This window comes from Pituophis catenifer, unplaced genomic scaffold, assembly GCF_029215685.1.
Source record: "Pituophis catenifer annectens isolate HBS135680 unplaced genomic scaffold, rPitCat1.0.hap2 SCAF_1, whole genome shotgun sequence".
NCBI lineage: Eukaryota > Metazoa > Chordata > Lepidosauria > Squamata > Colubridae > Pituophis > Pituophis catenifer.
This window is the reverse complement of record NW_027256881.1, coordinates 323,568,908-323,594,509: the sequence shown is the minus strand read 5'-3', so window position 1 is coordinate 323,594,509 and position 25,602 is coordinate 323,568,908. Positions and strand designations below refer to the sequence as shown.

The 25,602-nt window shown below is 45.0% G+C and overlaps 1 protein-coding gene across 2 annotated transcripts in view; it reads left to right on the top strand.

Moving 5' to 3' along the window:
• The first annotated feature begins 17,815 nt into the window (after positions 1–17,815).
• SAMD4A (sterile alpha motif domain containing 4A) overlaps positions 17,816–25,602 on the top strand; it is a 133,572-nt gene continuing 125,785 nt past the window's right edge. For both annotated transcript variants that reach the window (XM_070942844.1, XM_070942836.1), the window contains exon 1: positions 17,816–18,078. In XM_070942844.1, the coding sequence (XP_070798945.1) occupies positions 17,883–18,078 (196 nt within the window). In that variant the 5' untranslated portion in view covers positions 17,816–17,882. The remainder of the gene's footprint in view (positions 18,079–25,602) is intronic.

Below are 25,602 nucleotides of genomic sequence, written 5' to 3'. Positions count from 1 at the left end.
GTGTGGCCAGTGTGTGACGCATCAGGCCCGCGGACTAGGAGTTTGACAGCCCTGCTCTGTAACATACATCAAAATCTTTAAAAGCTACAATTTTAACTTTTCTAAGGTTTGTTTAGAAAGACAAAGCATTTGTTGGAAAGAAAAGTGGATCCGGGCAGATATGAGGCAACATCAGAAAAGTGCATGGAGTTCCCCAAGATATATCTCATCTAGATATGTATCAGGAGTCTGCCTCCAAGATGTGTCAGGAGGATACTAAGTGCCAGATTTGCTAGCTACCAGAGGTGGTATTCAGCCGGTTCTCCCGAACCGGTAGTGGAAATCCCAGGTGGGCCCGGCCACCCGCCCAGGCACTATGCCGTCCTATTTAGGCACATTTTGAAGCTGCGTGCATGCGTGTAAGCTGCGCAAGCGAGCAAAGCGCATGCGTGGAAGGCCGCACACATGCATGGAAGGCTGCACACATGTGTGGAGGTGCGCGCTCACATTTGCGAATTGGTAGGGAACACCACCTCTGCTAGTTACCATAGCCATGGACCTCTGGATCCTGCAGTCCCAACTCAGTTATTCGACTGTGCCTTCTAAATCAGGGGGCTGGTAAGAAAGAATGTAGCAAGCAAACCAGACATTTGCACATGTGAAAGCAAACATTTTAAATGACAGCACTCCTCAGTTTCAGAAAGGGAAGTATTTTGTAGCAATTAAATAAGATCTTGAGGAAGCCTGAAAGATTACCAATGTATTCTCACCTAACTTTAGCAGATAGTATTCTTCAGCTGAAGAGAAGGGAAAAAGCAGACAATGATAAAATCTCTGGAATCTTCAGGGATAAAATCACCTCTGCAAGTAAAGGCCAAGACTTTCTGTCCAGGAGGATGGGGAACCCTGGAAATAAATTGGCCCAAGAAGCTGCAGGAAAGATATCAGTCTTCTGATGAGTGAATGAGGTGATAAAAACATTTAAGGTTCTTTTGTTTGTGATTATCAGCCAAAATCCAAAGGTATGTGGAATTCTTTTTCTGTTATCCATTGGGACTACTGATCAATCATAGCAAAGAACAATCCTGATTAAAGACAAGGTCAGAGAAGAGGATCAGGGACATGGTGGCTCAGTGGATAAGACACTGAGCTTGTCGATCGAAAGGTCAGCAGTTCAGCGGTTTGAATCCATAGTGTTGCGTAACGGGGTGAGCTCCCGTTATTTGTCCCAGCTTCTGCCAACCTAGCAGTTCGAAAGCACGTAAAAAAATGCAAGTAGAAAAATAGGGACCACCTTTGGTGGGAAGGTAACAGCGTTCTGTGTGCCTTTAGTGTTTAGTCATGCCGCTCACATGACCACGGAGACATCTTCAGACAGCGCTGGCTCTTTGGCTTTGAAACGGAGATGAGCACCGCCCCCTAGAGTCGGGAATGACTAGCACATATGTATGAGGGGAACCTTTACCTTTTTAATGTAGTGGATGGAAACTAATCAAGGAAAGAGGCTACCTGGAATTAAGGAGAAACTTCCTAACAGTGAGGACAATTAACTAGTGGAACAGCTTGCCTTCAGAAGTTGTAGGGGCTTCATCACTGGAGGCTTTTAAGAAAAGACTGGACAGCAACCTATCTGAAATGGTATAGGGCCGTGATGGCGAACCTATGGCACACGTGCCACAGGTGGCACGCCGAGCCATATCAATGGGCATGCAAGTGTTGCCCTAGCTCAGTGCCGGCCAGCTGATTTTTGGGTCTTCTGGGCCCACCGGAAGTTGGCAAATGGGCCGTTTCCAGCCTCCGGGGGGATGGGGAAGGTTGTTTTTGCCCTCCCCAGGCTCCAAGAAAGCATCTGGAGCCTGGGTAGGTGAAAAACGGGCCTATTGGGTCCACCGTGCCATCGAGTGCCAAAAGTGGGGGGAGCGCAGGGGTGTCACACATACATGCGTGGGGGGGTGGGGTGCACTGAATTATGAGTGTGGGCACGCATGGGCGCAACCCCCCTGCACTCCCCCCACTTTTGGCACACGAGGGCAAAAAGGTTAGCCATGCTGCTTGAGCAGGGGGTTGTACTAGAAGACCTCCAAGATCCCTACTAGCTCTATTGTGATTGAATGTCTATCCAGGTTTCTGTAGCCCAGAAACCTATTTGGCAATTTCAAAATCAAAGCATCTGGGTTACAAGTCAATGTCTAGATTTGCACATTGGTTGGAAAAATATCTTATTTACTTTGCTGAACTGGCTAAATTTTAAGCTATGGTTTATAAACCATAATAAACAAACTCAACTATAAATCAGAAAAGTATAAACCAAGCTCTGGTATGGCTCAGTTTAAGGTATGAAGCAGCTGACTGCTTTATATTTAGATTATAGTAGAATTCTCCAACATATCCATCTTTTGAATAGAGGTAAAAGGTAAATTTCCTTCATGTCAACTTTGACCATGGACACACATTCATATAGTTTTCTCTGCAGCAGTATGAAAATAGATTGCTGTTGCCTTTCAGGATTTTTTTTTTTTTTTTACTTTGCAGCTTAACCTACACTCCTGATGTTATGTATTGATACTTTTGAGCGGGAGTTTCAAACCTGCCTACGTTTCTGATTGGCTGACAGTCCCTCCAGGATTGTATATAAGGAGGGCTGCAGCCTCTGAGTTTTTGCTGAAGTCTCACTGTAAATTAAAGAGCTGTTGTCACTTGCTTGGTTGTGTCTCTCGTTATTCCCGAACCACTTCATTGGCGACGAAGGTGGGATAGAGAGCACAAGAAGCGAACCAGTGAGACCACGAGCTTCAGCTAGGCGACGAGGCGAACTACAGGAGGCATACCGAACATGTCTGCCTACGTTCCGCCCAAGCCTTTTGATCCGACCCGCGAAAAATGGGTCTCGTACCTAACGAGGTTCGAATGCTCGCTCGAAGCCAGCGACATGCAGGGGCTCTCCGCTAATCGGAAGAGAGCCCTTTTCCTAAGCCACTGCGGACCCGACGTGTTCGAGATGGCCGAGTCACTGTGTGAGCCAACTCCTGTCCAGACCGTCTCCTGGGACACCCTGATGGCCACGCTCCGGGCTCACTATGCCCCCGTGCCCTCCAAGTTCGTGCAACGGTACCAACTCAGACAGCACGTTCAGCGAGAGGGAGAACCGGTCAGCGCATACATGGCCAGCCTAAGAAAAGCCGCAACCCATTGCGACTATAGAGACTTAGACGATGCGTTGCTTGAGCAACTGATCTGTGGTGTTCGGGACATTAGGCTGCAACGGCGCCTGCTCGCCAAGCCTGATTTGACGCTTGCTGGAGCCCTAGACGAGGCCAGGGCTCACGAAGCCTCCACAAAAGCCGCAGAAACGCTGCAGCGTCCGCTGACCAGCAAAGACAACCCCAAGTCTGCCCCGGTGCACAGAGAAGACGCCGGATCCAGCTCTGAGTCCGAGTCGGATGAGGACGTCTTCCGAACCGAGCACCAGAGAAAAGATACCAGCAGCCCGCGGCGAAGCTGTCCCAGCTGTGGAGGGCACCATGACAGACTGTCCTGCAAATACAGGGAGGCCATCTGCAGGCGTTGCGAGAAAAAAGGGCACTTGGCGCGAGTCTGTAGGGCCATTCTGCCCAGAAAGCACCAACCACGTGAGCGCCGCAGCCAACCAGAATCGACGCGCCAGAAACAGCCAACGAGAGAAGGCGGCGCGAAAAAACGGCGCGAATTTGAACCTCGAGACGGCCGCAGCATTCACATAGACCAGGCCAGCGCGGAAGTCGAGGACAAAGTCAGCACGGTGGTCGAAATCAACGGCAAGCCATGCTCGATGGAGATCGACACCGGATCAGCTCTCTCCATAATGTCTTGGGCGACCCTAAAGACCCTCCTGCCATCATTCCGGAAGGACCAGCTCTCCAAACAGAGACTGCGCATCCTAGACTATCAGGGGAACCGAGTCCCCCTCGAAGGCGTGGGCACGTTCCGAGTCACCTACGGAGACTACGAAAGAAACCTGCCGCTGACCATCGTCATGAAGCAGCTTCCCAGCCTTCTCGGCATGGGGTGGTTCCGAGCCCTCGGCATGGGTTTCACCGGCGTCCACCAGATGCTCAAGTCATCGTTAAAAGACAGTCTCCTGACCGAGTTCCAGGACGTTTTCGGGGACACGTTGGGCAAGTATGTGGGAACCCCTATCTCCCTAAATTTAGACCCCAACGTAGCCCAAATAAGACTCAAGGCCAGACGGGTGCCTTTCGCATTGAAACCAAAGATCGATGCGGAACTGGACAAATTAATTAAACAAGGGGTGTTGGTTCCCGTTGACCATGCAAAGTGGGAAACCCCTATAGTGACCCCAGTAAAGTCGGACGGCTCAATTAGGATCTGCGCCGACTACAAGTGCACGATCAACAAGGCTTTGCAGCCAAGCGCCTATCCGGTGCCGATCGTGCATCATCTACTACACACCCTGGGGCCCGGAAAATTTTTTGCCAAATTAGACCTGGCTCAAGCCTATCAACAATTACCAGTTGATGATGCCACGGCAGAGGCGCAAACGATTGTGACTCATAGGGGTGCTTTCAAATGCACCAGGCTCCAGTTTGGGGTGAGCGTTGCACCCGGCCTGTTTCAAAGCACCATGGAGCGCCTCCTGCAAGGGCTCCCCGGAGTGGTGCCCTATTTTGATGACGTTCTAGTCAGCGCTCAGGACGAACGTCAGTTAGGGGACAGAGTAAGGAACGTCCTTTCTAGATTTAGGGAAGCGGGACTAAGGCTAAAGAAAAATAAATGTATGATCGCTGTCCCCTCCGTTGAATTTTTGGGGTACAGGGTGGACGGCACAGGCATCCACCCTACCGAAAGCAAGGTGAGAGCGATTAAGAGCGCACCTACCCCCAAGACCAAGGCAGAGCTCCAAGCCTTCCTTGGACTGCTCAATTTTTACTCAATGTTCCTGAAAGACAAAGCTACCGTCGCAGATCCCCTTCACAAACTATTGGGGAAGAATGTACCATGGGTCTGGGGGAAACCACAAGCAGCCGCTTTTGAGGCAGTTAAGAGACTTCTATCAGAAGACAGTTTCCTAATCCAATACAACGCAGCGCTACCGCTTGTATTGGTTTGTGACGCCTCCCCCGTAGGAGTTGGTGCCGTCCTGGGCCATAGACTGCCGAACGGCCTAGAGGCGCCCATTGCGTTTTACTCTCGCACTCTGTCAAGCGCAGAGCGAAACTATAGCCAATTGGACAGAGAGGCTCTGGCTGCAATTGCGGGGGTTAAAAAGTTCCACGAATACCTTTTTGGCCGGCAATTCGAACTTGTGACTGATCACCGGCCCTTGCTAGGACTTTTGGCAGGCGACAGACCCACCCCCGCTGCTCTTTCCCCACGATTGACTAGATGGGCTATTTTTCTTTCGGCCTATTCATATCAGCTGGTACAGCGACCCGGACGGACCCTGGGTCACGCGGATGCCCTCAGCCGCTGTCCCCTACCTGACTTACTGACCAACCCTACACCAGAGGCCTCCGTCCTCCTATTGGACACATTAACTTTGGGACCTATTTCCTCTGCCGATGTGGCAAAAGCCTCAGCCAGGGACCCGATCATTCGTACTGTGATGGGGTGGGTGCTGAAAGGGTGGCCGGTCAAGGTGGACGGGGGGGACTACCAAGGTTTTGTAAACAAACGAAACGAACTGTTTACGCAAGGTGGTTGCTTGTTGTGGGGTGACAGGGTGGTAGTGCCAGAAAAATTACGAACAAGGGTTCTAGAATTGCTGCACGAGGGGCACCCGGGCATTGTCAGAATGAAAAGTTTAGCCCGCAGTTATGTATGGTGGCCTAACATGGACCAAGTTATCTCCGAGTGGGTGGGGAAGTGCAGACCCTGCCAGGAGTCTCGGCCTGATCCCCCGGTAGCGCCCATCCGGGAGTGGGAAAAACCAAAGGGGCCATGGGGGAGGATCCATATTGATTTTGCTGGCCCCTTCCATGGGCAAACATTTTTAATTGTAGTAGACGCCTTTTCGAAATGGCTTGAAATAATCCTAATGCCCTCTACCACAGCCGAGGCCGTCATTAAAGTCCTCCGCAAGCTGTTTGCCACACATGGCCTACCGGATACTCTAGTATCTGACAACGGCCCTCAATTCACAGCAACCCTGTTCGAGGGATACTTGGCTGGACTGGGCATCCGCCATGCCCTATCGGCCCCGTTCCACCCGGCTTCTAATGGATTGGCCGAACGTTTTGTAAGAACGGCCAAAGAGGCCCTATCCAGACTGGATAACGGAGACTGGCAGGCCAGGATAGACCAATTCTTAGCTGTCCAGCATGCCACACCATGCACAGCCACAGGGAGAAGTCCAGCAGAGCTCCTCATGGGCAGGAAGCTTCGGTGCGTGTTAGATAGGCTTCACCCCAACTATTCACACGAAAATTTCAAAGGAGAAACCTCTGGACTAAGACAGTTTCAGGTTGGGTCCCCGGTGTTCGCTCGGAACTATGCCAGCGGACCGCTATGGGTTGCAGGAACCATAGTGGGCATAACAGGCCCGAAATCGTATACAGTAGACGTAGGGGTAGACAGACTCTGGAAGCGCCACATAGACCAACTGAGAAAAAGGGTAGTCGGCGAAGCAAACATAAATTTAGACATCTCCAAGCCTAACTATAACAACTTTCCCAAAACAGCTAACTCAAGCCCGGGTTCGCGAGAATACTTAGCTGACAAGCCCTGGTTCCAGCGCTGCCCCAGCGAGTCGCCACGCCCAACCGGGGATAACCACGCCCCGGACAAAATCCAGGAGGTTCCATTGGCGGAGCCGGGAGAGACAGAAGGTCCCTCCGACCAGCTCGACGCCCCACCAAACACTGAACTGCGCAGGTCAACCAGAACGAGAACTTGGCCTGGGCACCTGCGAGATTTTGTGTGTACTTATGTAAATTTTTGAATGTTAGTGCCTTCTGGGAAGGGAGGGGTGTTATGTATTGATACTTTTGAGCGGGAGTTTCAAACCTGCCTACGTTTCTGATTGGCTGACAGTCCCTCCAGGATTGTATATAAGGAGGGCTGCAGCCTCTGAGTTTTTGCTGAAGTCTCACTGTAAATTAAAGAGCTGTTGTCACTTGCTTGGTTGTGTCTCTCGTTATTCCCGAACCACTTCACCTGATGTCCCCTGGAGGAATCTATCCACATTCTAGTAAGGCCCAGACCTGCTTAACTCCCAAGGATAGATAAGGTCAACCAGGTGCTGCCCCCTGCTGAGATTTTGAATCCACTCCTATACATGAGTTATTTTTGAAATTAAAACCTTTGGGGCTTATGGAAATACTAAAGCAGCCACCTAACATCACATATTCTGGATTTTGTTTTGAGACATTAAGAACAAAATGATATCTGCTAATAATAGCATTAGTGAATCAGATCATTTGTCATGGAGATTTCTGAAAGATTTCTAAATGAAAGATGGATGCCAGAAATGTCAGTTCTGATGTTGGTGGAAGAAATTATCCAGCCAGGAAAATCCCAGCTTTTTCAGCTTTGAATTCTGTATACTTAAAAGCTATTTGGGTAAGGAAGGGAGCTTTAGTCCATGAAGCTCATGGCAAAAAAATGTACTCTTTCATGTAAATATTTTAAGACAAGACAGCCAGTTTGGTCTAGTAGCTGTAGGAAGAAATAGCCTTCTGGGTTCAGCTCCAAGTGGGGAAAAGTCACTGGAAACATGGAGACTGCTTGGAAAGATGGTTTAATGGTGGACAGGATCACATGGTTTGAGTTCCTGAACAGAAAAGGGCCGAGACGCAGTGAGTCCCCGGGTTTATGCCCTCTCTGGCTTTGAACTTCCTGGGGCCCAGAAAGAGTATCCTGATTGGTTGTCAGACTCCCAGGGGGTGGGTGTCTTAGCTAGCCTTGCTGGCTGATGTAATCTTCTCAGGTGCCATGTGGTGAGTTTCTGTTGCTAGATGGGTCCCATTGTGTTAGTTTCTATTGCTAGATGGGTCCTATTGTGTTGCAGATGATGGTCCATTGACAAAGGATTGGGTTTCTGCCTCTGGCCCATTGACAAAGAGTGGGGGCAGGAAGATGGGAGCTGCTTCGTCTTTAAAACATGCTTCTCCATTTCTCATCCGGGGAAACATAATATTCTGCCTTTTTAATATTTCCCAAAATATTTCATTCCTCTAGGAAAGGGGTGGGTGCTAACTTCCTACATAATGAAGGCAATAGGTTAGAAACCAAGAGACAGTGAGTTCTAGTCCCGCCTAAGGGATGAAAGCCAGCTGGGTAACTTTTGGGCCAGTCACTCTTGGGCAAAAGCTAATTAGCCAATCCTATCACAACCAATGGATCAACAGTTAGTTGATCCCAAAAAAATTGGACCCAGCACTTGCAGAAAATTCTAGGAGAAAAAAAAATCTACAAAACAAATCTCCTAACAAAGTGGTCTTTCTTCCTGACCATTGGTAATAACATTTCTTAGGCAGAAAATTAAAATAAGAGACATACAGGCCAAATGTCCTGTTTTGCACGTACTCGTGGCTATCTTAGAAAATGGAAAGGTAACAATTATTCTAAATTTTTTTAAAAAAAAACCTGTCTATTTGTGCAAGACTTGAGGGGCAGATAGGCTTCCAACTACAATGGTTGAAAGGAAAATATCGCCAAAATGTTATCTGTTGAAACCCGCCGTCATGACTTGACTCTAAAACTACCTCTCCCTACTGATCCTTCCAAGTACCCAGAGAAAACAGTCCAAAAATAATCTAACAGCGAACTATTGCTGCCGCTGTGCAAATCTGTGTCCAGCAGTAACCCAAGGTCAAATGCCAGCAGGAATCACATGCCATCAACAGAGCCAAGCCCTTTTGCACAAGATCTCAGCCTTCTGAGCAAGGTAACTACAGCTCTAGAGACGGCAGTCCCTGTGAGACATGGGGTTAAGCACACATCAGAAGTCAGCATCTTGGCTAGCAGTGCTCACAGGAAAGGGAGAACGTAAATGGTTTCTACCTGGTAGAGCTTTTACTCAGGAGCTTCACTGCAGCTCTGTTTTGGAACTACTGTCACTATAGGGCTTAGAAAATGGGGGTGAGAGAAAGACATAAGAATGCATTCATTTGGCAGGATAGGTCAAGGATGTTTCAAACTACACTTTATAAGCAAATTCTTCTCCTACTAAGAAGACTGCTGTATTCTTGGCCCTTTGCCAATCTCTAGCAGCCTTCCCCAAATGAGTAGCTATAATGCCTGAATCCTGGGAACACCAGGAGTTTTTTGTCATAACTTATCTGGAACTCGGGGTTTTGTTTTTTTTTTTCTTTTCTGCTGAAGGCCAAACTATCTGCAATACTCTCTTGGTTGCAAAAACTGCCGTGGGAGCAAGTGGGAGGGAGTGATATCACATGCATTGCAAACTTAGTTGTGGTTTGTAACCAATGCTTATATGGCTTAGCTGGATAGTTGAATCCCAGACAATTGCGAATTATTTCAGAAGCCCCAACGAAGCAGAACCTGGCTTAGTATGATGTATGAATCCAGTTAAACATGTTTATTTTCCAAGCATTAGATATCCATGATCAGGATAAAATTGTTACATGCAAAGAAAAGAGGATTAAAACCACTAGTGGGCCTGGTAATTCCCTTCCCTATTGCTTACAACCTGGGTCTCAGAACCTTGGTTTATATATCACCTATTGTTATCATCTAATCAAGAAATCTCTACTCCAATTATGTGCAGTTGTCTAAGATTTCAGTCAAAGGTACTGAATTAGAATAGAGGTGGAAAGCACCTTGGAGGTGTTCTAGTCCAACCCCCTGTTCAAGCAGGAGACCCTGTACCATTTCAGACAAGTAGTTGTCAGTCTCTTCTTAAAAACCTCCAGTGAAGAAGCACCCACAGCTTCTGAAGGCAAGCTGTTCCACTGGTTAGTTGTTCTCGCTGTTAAGAAGTTTCTCCTTAATTCCAGGTTGTTTCTCTCCTTGATTAATTTCCATCCATTGCTTCGTCTTGCCTTCTGTTGCTTTGAAAAATAACTTGACACCCCCCCCCCTTCTTTGTGGCAGCCTCACATTGCTTATTGCTTATCCTTTGCTATCTGGAGAATAGACCAGAACTGAATCGAGGTCCAAAGCATGGGCTTTATCATTGAACCGTATTTCTGTTCCCACTGTGGTTAATTCAACGAAGGAAAACTAGCAGCTCTACCCAAAGTTGCAAAACAATTTTCATTAGGAGCCAAGCAAGAAGTCTTGTTCATAGTTCCCACCATTTGGAATTGCCAAGACTAAAACGATCAGTTCTGATTGATTACAATATTCTGGAATCTTAGAACAATCCTTTAAAGAGACGTTCCAGGGATTTAAACACATTTCTATACAAAGCGTGCACTCTAGCAGTGAACTCTTGTTTCCTAGGAATGCATAGGTGTGGTTTAATTTTCCATTCTCTTGGTAGGCTATTCTGACTCAACGAAACAAGCCAAGGTCAATCAGAGAACTCCTTACAAAATGCATTCCTAAAAATCCTGCAGAAATCACAGCAGTGGAATGTTGAGGAGGCTCACTCACTAGCATCCATTTCTTCCATCATCTGCATTTTAATCCATAACACAAAACTGAAGCAGGAACTCTCAGGACCAGTGGGGAAATGTGGATAACCTTTCCATCTGCTGGTGGTTCTTTTCTGTTTTATTGAGAACTTGGTTCCAATAAACCAACTTTTTAGGTTGGTTAACCCAGGGGTCTCCAACCTTGGCAACTTTAAGACTTGTGGACTTCAACTGCCAGAGTTCCACAGCCAGTTTTGCTCCATACACTACAGGAATATACATTACAGTTTACAAAATAATCTTTTTCAGGAAGTCCTAAAAATATAGTTGGGAGTTTTTAAATTTGATATTTAGAAAAGAAGTTGGGGAAACTGAAAGTTAGTCAGTTATGAAATCAGAAGCCTTGCCTCAATTTTCAAATATGCTTTTAAGTATCAGATGATAGAGGGAATTATTGTTGGAGCCTATGATGGCAAAAACAAGAAGAGGCTAGAAGCACCTTTTCCAACTCATGATTTTGATGGAAAAGAATAAGTCTTAATGAGCTGCTGCACACTGTATACATCTGATGAAGTGAGCTGCTGCTCACAAAAACGTGTTTTAAAAAGTGTTTCCAGAATCCTTCTGTATATTTTACAAGGGAATTAGTAGCACCAGTTTCCTGGGTTTACAATATGGGCCCTTGAAACTCATTGTGAATTAAGAAACGTGGGTCAGGATCATCCCCAAAATAACAGAGAACATCAGCTTAATTCTGAGGGACTTAAATGAGTCAAATAACATGGGGATGCAAAGGAGGAATAAAACAGACGTAGAATGCCAACCTACCCTGTCCTATTCTTACTCTAGTCAGGCTACCGCAGTTATTTTTAAGAATTATGTCTTTTTAATTTCTAAAATATGACATACAAAGCATGGATTTGGGGAAAACCGTTCAATCTTTTTGTAAATCCTTGCCTTTCATTTTGATTGTGTATGAGAAAGAAGTAGGAATATCAAATGTGAACTGCAGAAATGCAATCAGTAGATGGAAATAAAGAGAAATGGAAAAACTTGGGTTTTTTTGCAGCTCATATCAAGACGGCTTTGAAAAACTGGAGTGCACCCACTAAAACCAATCAGGACCTAGGAATCTGTCTTTGAAACCATTCCTAACAAATGAATAATAATGTACATGCAATATTTTCTGGCTAAAAACCAGCTCCTAGCCTGTTGTACAGTCTTTGATGTGAATGGGGACCAAGTTAAGCAGCAATAAATATTAATTTTCTGGATGTTTTACTGTTTTTATTGTTTTATAACTTTAGAATTATAAGCCACCCAGAGTCACTTGGTTGAGTTGAGAGGTACAGAAATTGAATGAATAATTAAACAGTAAAAACAGACTTCTACCTTTGCAGAATATCATAACTCTGCTTCTGTAAGACTCAACAAAACTATCAGAAGTAGATTCTAAACCAGAATTTTTTTTCCACAAATAGGCATAAGAATTATCTTTTCAGGTTTTGCCCTTCATAGGTTTATTGCAATCCAGGCTTTATCTCGATTCTCCAGGAAGAGACCCGGCAAAGCCCTTCTCTTGCAGGTTGTTCTGGTTTTGGGCTAGCACAGCGGTCAGTCAGAGCCACTCCTTAAAGCTACACAGAGGTGAAGCTGTTCATCCACACACCTTACAACTCAAAAAAGAAGGGTTATCCATTTTTACCCAAAAGGTGTTTTTAAAGTTATATCCATCCATGCATTCATCCACCCACCTTTCTCTCTCTTTCTTTCTCTCAGTGTTGCTATGTGAGATGGAAAGGAAACATGTACCGTATTTTTCAGACTATAAGACACACTTTTTTGTCTCCCAAAAGGGGGCGAAAATGTCTGTGCGTCTTATAGACTGAATATTGCTGAAGCTCCGCCCATCTACCAGCCATTTTTTGGCCTCTGCACGCCCTGTTTTCAGGCCTTTTTCAGGCCCATTTTTGAGGTTTTTGGCCTGTTTTTGAGCAGACAAAAAAACGGGCTTTTTTTGGCCCATTTTGTGGGCTTTTTCAGCCCATTTTCGGGGCTTTGTTTGGCCTGTTTTTTTGGCTTTTTGGGCCTGTTTTTGAGGTTTTTGGCCCGTTTTTGCGGCTTTTTTTGGCCGTTTTGTGGGCTTTTCCAGCCCATTTTCGGGGCTTTGTTTGGCCTGTTTTTTTGGCTTTTTGGGCCCGTTTTTGAGGCTTTTTCGGCCCATTTTTTCAGAAAAAAGGCCCCAAAAAAGCCTCTACAATGGGCCAAAAAACCAAAAAACAGGCTGAACAAAGCCTCAAAAACAGGCCAAAAAAGCCCTGAAAGCAGGCCAAAAAAAGACTGGGAAAGGCCCAAAAAAGGCCCCAAAAAAGGTAGGCCAAAAACTTTTTTTTGTTGTTTTCCTCTTCTAAATTTAGGTGCATCTTATAGTCAGGTACGTCTTATAGTCTGAAAAATACAGTACCTATTAGTGAACTGAACTCTGTAACATCTTGCCTCTAGCTTGCCTTTTCTCACCCTGGAATAGTGTCTTATTTGAAGATATGGGTAGCTTAAAAGATTAACGGAGATTTGATCTCCCCCATCAGAAATCCAAAAGGGCTGTTGCAGAGATGTGTACAGCATCTGAAGGGAAAAGATGTTTAAAGTATTAAAAAAGTGTCAAAGTAGCCCTTGTCAGCAACTCCTTAAACCAAGTACATGAAACACCATTTTGCCTTCAGATGCAAAATGCTGCAGAGCCCTAGAGTCAAACACAGTGAGAGCAGGTCTATTGTCAATTGAACAAAGAGATTATTGTGCAACTCAGACTGACTGATTTGAATGATTTAAGAAATTGTTTAGTAGGATAATTGGAAAAGGGCTATAAACAAAACCAGAATTAGTTGTGTTGTGTTTTCCTATTTTAATTAATAGGAAGAGAGCCATCATTGAATCTGCACAATGGTGCACAATCTTGTGGGGCAAAGACACACATTAGCTGCATCCCAGAAAGTTGATACAAAAAAAGCCCTACAATGAATTAAACCGAATGTAACCAATTATGTGCAGTTAATATGACCATCATTCCCCTCTCTTTACAGATTTCACCTTTGTGTTTTTACATTCAGTAGAAACATTTGGTGGTACATATGAAAAGAGCCTGAAAACCACCGCCAAGGTGTTTGGAGACTAAGGTTGTGCAGCAGACACATAGCTTGTAAGAACATGAATGCATCTTGATGACTGGGAAACATTGTCCTGAAAGATCTCGAAATCCTTCTCCCTCATCATTGGAACATGGCACAGATCAAGCAGAAAAAGTTGGCACAGTCTCTTGAGGACAAAAGATAATAAAGCGAGAAGGGACTGTGAGCTGGTTGTAGATAAAGTATCTTGGAGTATTACAATATAAGACTGTCTTGGAACCTTGACGTAACAGTCTGGTTTTGCAGACAAAAAGTCTATATAGCTTCTCATAGGTTTCGCTGATGTAATTCTTACCACTCTAGGTGTTGTTACTAAGGTGGTACAAGTCTGCAGTCCTCTCTCGCCCATCCTCTTAGGAAGCTGGTAACCAAACATCCCCTTTGAGGAAGTTATGAATGACTATCAGCAGGCACGAAGCTCTCCCCTCGCTCCCTACACAGGCATGCACGCTTGCACACACCTGATGCAGGTGTTCTCTTTTGCCGGGCTAACCCATTGCAGCGTGAGGAGGACCCTGGGATAATCGTGCAGGTCTGCGCCAGCAGTTCGTTGGGTGCGTTAGGACGCGTGTGGACTTCTTTGCAACCCCCGCACATATCTCCTGATCTTAAACCAGAGAAGCACAATCTGCAATGCAGCAACGTTTAGAGGGGGGCACTCCAATGTTGCTGGGCGGTTTGATGGGATTTCTTTCTCGGCACGCAGGGAAACTCTCACTCGTACCTCATTACCGCTCCCTCGTCCAAGACCAGGTTTGTGTAAGGGTGGGAGGTGGTTTTATTTATTTATTTATTATTATTTTTAGCGGCCTGTTTTTGCAAAGCACCATGTCGAGGGGGCGGTGGTAGAGGGAAGTAGGACATCTCGGCGCCCTGTGCAACCCAGGAGAACCAACCTGTAGGCAAGAGGTATCGGGCCAGAAGCGGGCGGCTATCCCTGGCGATCATCTACGCTTAGCCGGGAGGCTTTTGCGGACGGGCGTGTCCTTCGCGAGGCAGCAAAAGTGCGGGCGCGCGAGACGAAGCGCAACAAGCCGCCTTTTTATCGCCAATGCAAAGTCGTCTGGCTTGGGGAATGACAGCAGCAGCGAGCAGCTGGAGCCCCTCCTCCTCCTCCTCCTCTGCCGCGCTCCCGGCTGGGGTGGAATCGAGTTGCGCTCCGCCCCTGCAGCCAATCGCGCCCCGCGCAAAGCCACCACGGCCTCGCCTCGCCCGGGGCTGAGTCAGCGGCGGAGGAATGCGAGGCGCCCCCTGCTCCTCGGGGAGGGGGCGTTGCACCTCCGCTGCCGAGGCCATGACGTCATGGGCTATGCTAATGACTAGCATGTGAGGAGCGGGGGCTCCGCGGGGCGCGCGGCTCACTTGTGCCGGAGAAGCAGGCGGGGGAGAGAGAGCGCGAGAGGGAGAGACGCGGGTCCGACGGCGCGCCCGGACGCAGCGCCGTTCTTTGCTCCGTGCCGCCGGGGTCGCCTTCGCTGGTGCGCGGGCTCGCCATGGCCCTGCCCGGGCACCGCCAGGCGCCGCCGCCGCCACCTCCTCCACCGCCACCTCCATCGCCGGCTCCTCTTCCTCCTCTTCTTCTTCAGTGAAGGCTCAGCCGAAGCCGGCAAAAGAAGGACGGCCGGCCGGCCAGAAGGGCGCGCGGCAGCCAGGTGGGCGCTCCGCATAGCGCGAGGGGAGGGGGCGGGCGAGAGGAAGCGGGCGAGTCGGGCGGAACGACGGGCGAAGCGCCCTTGCTCTGCGGCGTCCTGACTCCCGTCTATCGAGGAGCCCACCCGGGCGGGAGTGGTGGTGCGGGGAATTCCCGGCACAGAGCCGGGGACGCCAGACTGTCGCGGGGCTCGAAGGACGCAGAGCCGGGGGGCGCGGCTGGGAGGCGGGTGTCTGTGGCACGGAGCAAAGAGCCGCCGGAGCCAGTGCCGGGTGAGGTGCCCGGCTCCCTCTGTTTGCATTGGGCTGGGAGAGGGCTTGGAGTCCCGGGCTCGAAGTTTATGTGGGACCGGTGCTTGTCGTCCTTGTACAATCGGGGGCGGCGGCTGTGAAGCAAAGGTTGTTGCTTCTCCTTCTGGTACCCTGAAAGTTTCCGGGCAGATCATTTGGGGGGGGGGTTGATGGGGCTACTACCCCTTCTAGAAGGCATCTGGTTCTTTTGAAGACTCATCTACTTCGACAGTCTCGAAGCCCATTAAAGTAAGATTGCTTTTCTGGGACAGTTACTTTTTCTGCACCCATCTGTGCTTGGGGAGGTACCGGCTTGCGCCACCTCCCCACCCCCCACCCCCGTTGCCCTTCCTGGCTTAGGCTCTCAAGCGGTACTCTCACCTTGGAACTCTCCAGAAGTGTAAAGGATTCCAATAGCTGCCTTCCGTAGCCATTGCCATCTTGGCCGGGGCGATGGGAGTTGTAGTCTGGAGCATCTGAGCGACTGCTAGGTTGGGGGAAGCCTTTTTCCGTAGATTTGTGCAACCCCCGGAAGAAACGTGCCCTTGGTAGCGATTTCAACCGCAGAGAGAACCGAGAGATGGACGCCACCTTGTGAAATAGGGGGTGAATATAAGTGTGTGAAGTGCATGCAGGACAGTCTGTGAGTGTTGAGCACTGATTGGAGAAAGGAGGTGATCGTCCCCGATTTTTAAAAGTAGTATGAAAACGAGAATCTATAGTGAGTTTCCTTGGGTCCCCACCCCACCCCCCCTCCGGGTTTCTGCTGAACTGTGTGTGCTGTGGTCTTGGGGAAAGAAGAGGGGGGGGGTGTCTGAGAGTTTATTTTTGTCTCCTGCCTGCTGCTTGCTTGGAGCCTACATCCAGTGGGGGCTGGTGGTGACTGGTTGGGAGATGCTTGAATTCTGTAGTTGAAGCTGCAGCCCTTCTCCTCAGCCGCCTTACTTTCTGGTTGGGGAGTGGAAAGGCATGAGAAAGAGGAGGAGGAGGAGGAGGAGGTGGGGAGAGCACCAGAACCTGGGCTGGTTTGCATTAGCTATCTATAGCCGCAGTGTTAAGTTCTCTCCCCACCACCACCACCCCCTTTTCTCCTTGTGCATGAATGATCAGTTGCAGTCCTGTCTCTCCCAGCCAGGTACATTCCTGTTTTTTGGGGGGGGGGGGCACTGGGAGAGACTGCTTAGAATGTACAATAAGCAACAGGGAGCTCTGTCCTCACTGCTGTGTAGCAGGGAGGTTTCTTTTAAATCTCTCTGATGTGAAGCCCGCACTTCTCCATCACTCCCTCTGCTGCCTGTGTGTGGGCTGCATTTTCAGCCTCTCGTTATCTCTGTGCTCATCTCTTCCTTTTCCACAGAACCTGTTATTTCTTGGGAGGGTGGTCTTTAACAAAAAAGAAGAAACAATCCCCTGGTGTGTGCCCCACACACCAAGCCCCAAGCCCTTGTCTCCCTCCCTAACCCACCCTCTTGCTCTCACTGATCGCTGATCCCAAATTTCCCCTTCTGTCATATTAGGAAGTGAGCCGCGTTGTTTGTCATGCTGAATCATAGCGTTGCCTTTCAGAGTGTCTCATCTCACAGTGAAATTCTTTTTTTTTCCCCTCTCTCTCTCTTTCTCCATCCCCTCCTCCTCTCCAACAGTTGTGAAGGCTTCTATTTTCTCCACTTCCCCTAGCAAGGAATGCTGTGACTGTGGATGGTCCAGAAAGCTGCCCGAGGAAGGAGAGCCAGCGCCAGCCCTGGGCTAAAATAACCAGACTGGAAAAGAGCAAAGAGGGAGGGGAAAGCAAAACACCCAAAAAGAAAACAGCTACATAACCCATATCCCCTCACAACATCTTCACACATTGCTGTGCCTTGTTGAGAAATACCGCTATACAAGTCCACACACAGAAACCAAGCAGTGTGTCTGTTTTCCCTTGCCACCATGTGTCATTGTCCTTGGCAGAATTAAGAAGCAGCCAGTGGCCTTTTTGGACACGCGAGGAAGAAGAAGAAGAGCAAGCAAACCTCAGAATCCGTCTCCAAACATCTGTCCTATTTCTGCAGTTAACAACGTTGTAAAATAGACGTTTAAAAAAGGGCGTGGGTGGGAAGAAAAAAAAAAGAACTTCTAGGGGATTCTCCTACTTTTTTTTTTCCTTGCAAAAAAAATATATATATCAGGGAGTGCCCCACACAGATTTTTTTTCCCTGTTCTCGATATTGCACGCGGACATTCACTTGCACCAACCATGATGTTTCGAGACCAGGTTGGAGTATTGGCAGGTTGGTTCAAAGGCTGGAATGAGTGCGAACAGACAGTTGCTTTGCTTTCCTTACTGAAGAGAGTGACTCGGAGCCAGGCCCGTTTCCTTCAGCTCTGCCTTGAGCATTCCCTGGCTGACTGCACAGAACTGCACGTTCTGGAAAACGAAGCCAACAGCCCTGGTGAGTTCCCCCCTCCCCCCACCTCCTTGTCTCCTCTTTCTCCTCTCCTCCCCTCCCTTTTGGTGCATCCAGTCCATTTTGAATGCCACATTGTTCTCTGATGTATATGAGGATGCATAGTCATATTTGAAAGGTGGTGGGTTGGGTTTTTAAAAAATTTTTGGAGGATGCTGTATAGAAATTGCTCTTCCAAAAAACACTCTTTAATGGCAACAATTGGGAGTAACTTCCTGATGATACTTTTCCCCTCTGCAACCTCATTCAGCGTAAGCTTTGCTGTAACTCCAGGTAGCATGAATGATTGTAAATATCCTCATCCTTCCCATAAAACCTGCTGTCTAATAACTAAGTCAGGTCACGTAGAGTCTGGATTTCCTAGGCTTTTTTGGGGCAATAGGATTTCCTCTGTCTTTCAGCAGTGTGCAGAAGAAGCCTAATGCTACCTTGTGAAGGATGTTGAATAATTCTTGCCTTTGCTCCTCTGAGGGTTTGCATAGGTGCTTGTGTGCGTGTGTGTGTGTATGCATGTGTGTGTATATATATATATGTCTTACATCAGTTTTAACAATTTGGAGAAGCTCATTCTTTCATAAGAACTTGTGACTGGTGTGTTTTTCAGCAAAACTGGTAGTTCTTTGTGGCTTGGCCAATAGGTTGAAATATTATTTTTAACTGTAGAAAATATGTACATGTTTAAATCGATACTTTAGAATTTGTTTATATTGCTATTTCCTCTATGAGGAAGGATTAAATTATTGGAGTAGCCCGGTAGCAAACCCATGATATGCAGCAAAAAATAATTAAGTGTTCATCTTGCATGTATTAAGGAAGAGATGGAGGAAATTGATTTTTATAAACAATTGTACTGGATCTACCTTCATTCTCACTGCTTTCCACACTGCCTGTGATTAAAGAGTCTGGAAGTCCAACAGCACTAGAGGACTACAAATTGATTGTCCTCTAAAGCAGGGGTCTCCAACCTTGGCAACTTTAAGCCTGGCGGACTTCAACTCCCAGAATTCCCTAGGCAGCAGAGTTGCCAAGGTTGGAGACCCCTGCTCTAAAGAGCAAGAAAAAAAGTCATTTTTTCTCAACAGTGAAAAAAAGTTTTGACATCCATTTATAAAGTTTCTTTTTAAGTTCTCTGGAGCAACCATTGCAAAATACTTGTGCAGGTAATACTGACAAAAATTTACAAGACATCACATTTATATAATGTATTTTAGATTTTTCTTCACATATATTATCCCAATAATTTTTATCAGTTATATGTATTTCCATGTTATTATCTCCTTACTGTCAACAGTGAAGAGTTATCTTAAGAGATAAGCATACACATATGTTTGGTACTGGCATAACATGTTATGCTGATCGAGCTATTGTGATTTGAAAATGACAGTTTATAGTGAATGATGTGGTGCACTTCTAACTAGTTCTGTCGCATTGATTAAACCATGGCTGAGGAAAGCACCACTACTTAGAACTTGCGATTTATGGCTAAGAGAAGGTTTGCACACATCTACTTAAACCTCTTTTTATATATGCAGTGTGATAGGTTAAACCAGAATTTTTTCAGCCCATGGCAACTTTAAGGTACGTGTGGACTTCAATTCCTAGCATGCTGCCTGCGGAATTCTGGGATTGAAGTCCCCACTTCTTTTTTCTTTAACAATAATTTTATTAAAGTTTACAAATACAGAACAAAAAATTAAAAAAACTACTGTAATGCAAACTAAAGGATAATGTTTTTTGTAATTTGATTATTGATAGGGGATGAGATATGGGAGGAAGTGGTTTTTTAAAAAAAATTAAAATACAAGAGGAGGTGTTGACTTATCTATATTGCTTATATTTGTCTAGAGGGAGAGAGGAGTGATCTTTTAAAGCAGGAGAACTTGAAGACTTGAAGAACTCTGGGAGTTGAAGTCCACAAGTCTTCAAGTTGCCAAGGTTGGAGACTCCTGTTTTAAAAGACCACACATCTTAAAGTTGCCAAAATTGAAAACCACTGGGCTAAACAATGAAACAGTTCAAGAGAATGATAAAAAATCCACAAAAGCTGCCATTGAAAACCTTATACTAAATATGTACACAATATACACATACAGTAGCTTGCCATATTGCAGACTAAAGTCTGCAATCTTGTACACTGGCTTTTCCCTATCTGGCACCTTTCAAATGTTTTGGGTTTGCAACTAAGGAATTTTGGACATTTTGTTCTAAAAGAGTGCCAGATTGGAAGGGTTGCTGAAGTTTTGAGATCAAGTATCTGTTTGAGGTTAGGCAGATAGCAACCTGAAAAAGGGGAGGTATGTTTTCTGAGATAATACCCAATGTGTGGAGTCATTGTTACATGATAAAAACATTTTTCAAGAATTTCTAGAGTGATGTTTTAAGATGTTTTAGACTTTGTCTAGTTTGTGTAAACTGTGTGGGAAGCAATGCTGAGAGGCAACACATTTTTCTTATATAAACAAACTTGAGCTAACTTTTGAGTAGACCTGCATAAGATTGTATTGTGAGTAGCAAATTGAGAGGCTGCTCATTCAAGCTTCATGTCTACCTTGGATTTATTAGACAAACCACACTCTTGCTGTAGCCTTAGATTTCCTATCTGAAATAAAGACCAGTGATTCCCTTTCTTAAAAGAATGGGGATCATGTAGGCCAATGCTTTGAGCACTCTAGGACAGGGGTCTCCAACCTTGGCAACTTTAAGACTTGTGGACTTCAACTCCCAGAGCTGAACTTCCAAAGCTGGCTGAGGAACTCTGGGAGTTGAAGTCCACAAGTCTTAAAGTTGCCAAGGTTGGAGACCCCTGCTCTAGGACATTACCTGGGAATGGATACTGACTTAGCTGAAACCCTGGCTCCTTGCAAACTCCCCCTCATCAATTGAATGGTTTGGACTCAACTTCAGCCCTCACCTTTGGAGATGTCACCCAGCTCCTAGGGAACAGCAGCTTCAAGGAACCAGGGATAAAGCCTTCCCTAAAAGACCCTTAACAATGGCACCTAGAGAATTTTCAGGGAGAAAGATGCAAGACACCTGGAGCAGGAGTGCTTTGCAGGTGTTCCTAATACTGCAAGTGTTTCTTCAGTTGGTGAGAGAGAGAATGGCCTTTGGGTTCAAGCTTCCCCATCTCCGTTCAGTATAAAAGTTCTAAAGTCAGGAAAAATGCATTGCTGATTTCAGAAGTATGTTAGTTTTTTATTTTATTTTTTTAAGCAACCATAACTGAGCATGCTCAATGTAGCTTCTTATGAACACTTAGAGTTCAAGTGTGCAAAGTGCAGCTGAGTCATGGGGGCTTATGGTGGGTGATGGTGATTTCAAGTAAAGGTTTTGACACTAGTCAAGCATTTTCAGTGGATTCTAATATTTGTCTTTTTTTGGAATGAGCTTTTTGATTTTGTTTCTTTATCCTTTGCAAGACCGAGTCAGGATTGACAATAAGAACTGAAAAAAAAATTGTGAAGATGAGCAATAAAATGCTCTTTTGGAGAGAGATGAACCTGGGAAGTGTTGGTATATGTCATTTCCTGGTTTCCTTCTGGTATCAGTGGTGTATCTCTGTTTGAGGCAAAGTTCATCTACATATGTACATTCAAAGGCCTTTTTGTTCATTGGCACACTCTGGGGTTGTGTCATTCTAAATATTGGGGATAGACTCTGTTTTTAAATCTATACTTTTCAATTATCTTATAAACATACACTAGCTTTTCCCAATCTGGCAATCTAGGTATGGTTTTGTAGTAGCATAAGAAAAGCTCTATTTATATTTATATTTCTTTATAGATAGTGTTAAGCCAATTATATCATTTATTCTATATTCTGTAGTAGTCTGCCTCTTCTTTTTCTTTAATTTCTTTTGTTAATTTGTCCATTTCAGCGCATTCTAAGATTTTATCTATTAGATCTTCTTCAGTTGGGATTTTTTCCTATTTCCAGTTTTTTGCATATGTTATTCATGCTGCAGTTAAAATATGTATCATCAAATATTTTATTTCTTTGGGGTATGGTTTTGTAAAGATTCCTAACAGAAAAGCTCTATTTAAATGTAGCTTCCTTGGGTAAAAATAGCAAAAGTTTAAAAAAATTCTGAACATTTCTCCTCCTCCTCCTTCAACCAAATAAAATATCCTAAATGAAAACTGAACAAGTGACCCACTGCCAACAGAAGGCATCCATTTGTAGATGGGGGGTAATTGTCTTTCCTCAATTCTGCTTGAGAATGGGGTAGAGTGGAAGGAAATTTCCACTGCCTGAATAAACAGGAGCTTGAGGGAAGCTACATTAGGCACTTGGATTTGGTTTGGTTTTCTACTGATGGGCTTGAGCTAGATCAGGTAGCACGTTAAGAGATTAAGAAGCCGGACTATGTGGCTACATTTGTTCTCAAGGGCTTAAAGAGCTCTTGCTGCTGCCCTTGCTTGCAAGTAATGCTATGTACTGTATGTATGTAGCTAGCCTAATGTATGGATATACAGTGTTGCCGTCTATGAAATGCTGGGCGTACATTGCTATTCATGGAATATTGGGAAGATATCAAATATAGGACCTCTGCGTCTGCATTATGTGTTTATTATCTTCAGACTTTTAAAAGTAATTCCTTTAACTGTTCCTTGAGAATGAAGAGCTGTAGACTGCTAATTGATTATTCGGTATATTTTGTGCGTAGAGATCCAGGTTTGCAACATTCTTAGTTGTTTGTTTATTCATGCAGCTGCCCTGTTTAGATGATGCACAATCCAGAGATGAGTTTGGTTCAAGGTGTACATAAATAGGGCTTTGTGTATCCATTAATCACATTCCACCCTTCAAATCTGGATCTGTTGCACAGCTGTACCATTTGACTCCATTGTCACTTGCAAAATAAACATCCACTTGGTTATTTATTACCCATTTTTAAAGAAAATAAAACAGTTGTTGCTGCCTGTGAATGAAATGTTTATACCCCACTGCTAGCACATGTTTTGTTAAGGGAGGGGGATGATGGTGCTAAAAATGTGTCATTCTCTTCCCCCCCCTTTTTTTTGTCCAGTCTCAGTGTAATTCTGAACAGAGCCCCCAGTGTTCATTGTGGAGGAGAATGGTGAGTGTTCTTTCAAGTTCACATGAGAACATAAGGCTTGCAGGGTTTGAGGGCAGCTGTTGCTGGGGCCATTTGATGGTAGCTTCCTGCTGAATTTTGCAAAGCATAGAAAGCTACTCTGAAATTTGTTTTTAGGAAATCACTCCAGGGCTCCATTCCAAGACAGAGAGGTTTCTCTGTTTGAATTTGTGGTGGTAAACCCTGCTGGGAATTAGGCTATTTCCTTATATAGTCTGTGAGGAACAGTGTTGTGGTGTCTTTCATGAATGCTACCACACTGCATAAAAGAGTTTAAAGTGATCTAATCTTATGAAGTTAGGCAAGAAAGCAAAGCAGGATTAAAAAATAAATTATCGGGTGTAAGAGCACTGGGGCCTGAAGGGTTGAAAGGTGGATGAATGGGCTGTTCTCTCTTAGCTGCTGCTTCATAGCTAGAGTTTGCAGTTCTTCAGCTGCAGTGGAGATACTTAGCATATGGGATGGCCTGCTTACTTCTCATGTGATAGCATTCCTATTTGCCTTAACTTTGGTTAAATGTGATATGAGCATGGCTTGAATGCATTTTAAGGTAGCTTGTTGGAAAAGCTATTCTCCAATAGTCACTTATTTGAAACAACCTATATCAACCTGCATAGGATCACAGAGAGGTAGACTGAAGTGTAAAAAAATAATGCATAAATATGTATACAACCTTCATACAATTTCCTTTTGGAGTAAGGGTTATCACTGGGCATAAATAAGAAACAATAAGAGTGATTAAAGATAGCAAAAGTGATTTACTCTATTGCCATTAAGTTTAGTTCTCCATACCATTTTCTGCCTTGCAAACTATTCTTAATTTCAGCAGATCCAACTACCACTTTATTCATGGCCATTTAAACTTCTCTTTCTTTTTGTGGAACTTCAACTTCATCCAGCTACAGCTTCCTTCATTTTTTTCCTTCTCATCCCATTTCTTCTTCCTTCCTATGCTTGTACTGCAGTTTGATCTTCATTCTCTCTGTATGACCAAACCACTTCAGCATACTTGTTTCAGTATTGGCCATTCGTTTTTGTATTCCTTCCACATTCATTCAGCGTTCAGTTGTTGACCCTGTCTTTTCTGTTTTATCATATATGCTTCTTAAGCAAATCATTTCCACTGCATTTATTTTAGTTTTGTCTTTCTCTTGACATGGCCATCTCTAAAGGTATTCAGAGTGATCTTGGGGAAGGTATATGAAAACTATGAAGAGGAGGAGGAAAGAACAGTGGGGGGGACGTGGATAAGAAATTATACAATCCAGAAATAGAAGAAAGTGTGAGAAAAATATCTCAAAATAAGCCTTGATTTTGTTTAGTATTAGGTGGGACAGCAAGCAACCTGAACAATATTTATTGTTCTACGACAATAAAGTAGCGTTTGTAGAATTCTTGTATCTCTTGCTTGGTCTGGTCTACCCTGAAAAACTGATAACTTCCCTCATTTTCAAATAACAGTGAAGGCAGAAACACACAACTGTTTTTTTTTCTTTCAACAAACATTCATTATTCACAGTATACTACCCCATCTACCAGCATTTTCACATTTTAACATTTCTCCATCCATTTTCCTATCTAAGGATGAACATTTTACTGAAGTATACAAATGCATCTGCTTTTCACCATTTATGTGATTGTTTACTTCTTTCCATGTGAAACAAAACTATCTTGATCTTTTGATAAATTTTTCAAATCCATACCCTACTGCATCGTTTAGGTTAACATTTATAGGAAATCATTTGGGTTCTCGGGTAATACAGCATCATTTTTACACAACAGTTCACATACATTCACATTCCCAACCATTGCAGTCTATGACAACACAAGCTTCCTGTATGTATTTATAAGTAGGCCTTGACTTATGACCATTCATTTAGTGACCGTTTAAATTTACAGTGGTGCTGAAAAAAGTTACTTACAGCTGGTCCTTGCACTTATAAGTATTGCAGCGTCCACATGGTGACATGATCAGTCATGTGCCTGGCAACCACCATGTATTTATGATGCTTGCAGCATCCAAGATCACACATTTGTGACCTTCCCAGACAGCTTCCAGCAAGCAAAGTCAACGGGAGAAGCTGGATTCATTTAATGACCATGTGATTCACTTATCAACCACAGTAACCCTCAGACACTCAAATTGTATTCAGTGGTACCTCAGTACTCAACATTAATTGGTTCTGGGAGGCATGATGAGTACCAAAAACGATGAGTACCAAACAAATTTTTCTCATAAGGAATAATATAGTGAGTCACAAGGCAGCCAACAATGACAAGTTTTAGCTTGTGCATTGAGTATCAAACAAATGATGAGTGCTGGGACAAAATTTTCATATCAAAATGCTTCAAGTACCAAATTTGATGAGTGACACGATCAAAATTTGGATGCTTGGCAACTGGCACATATT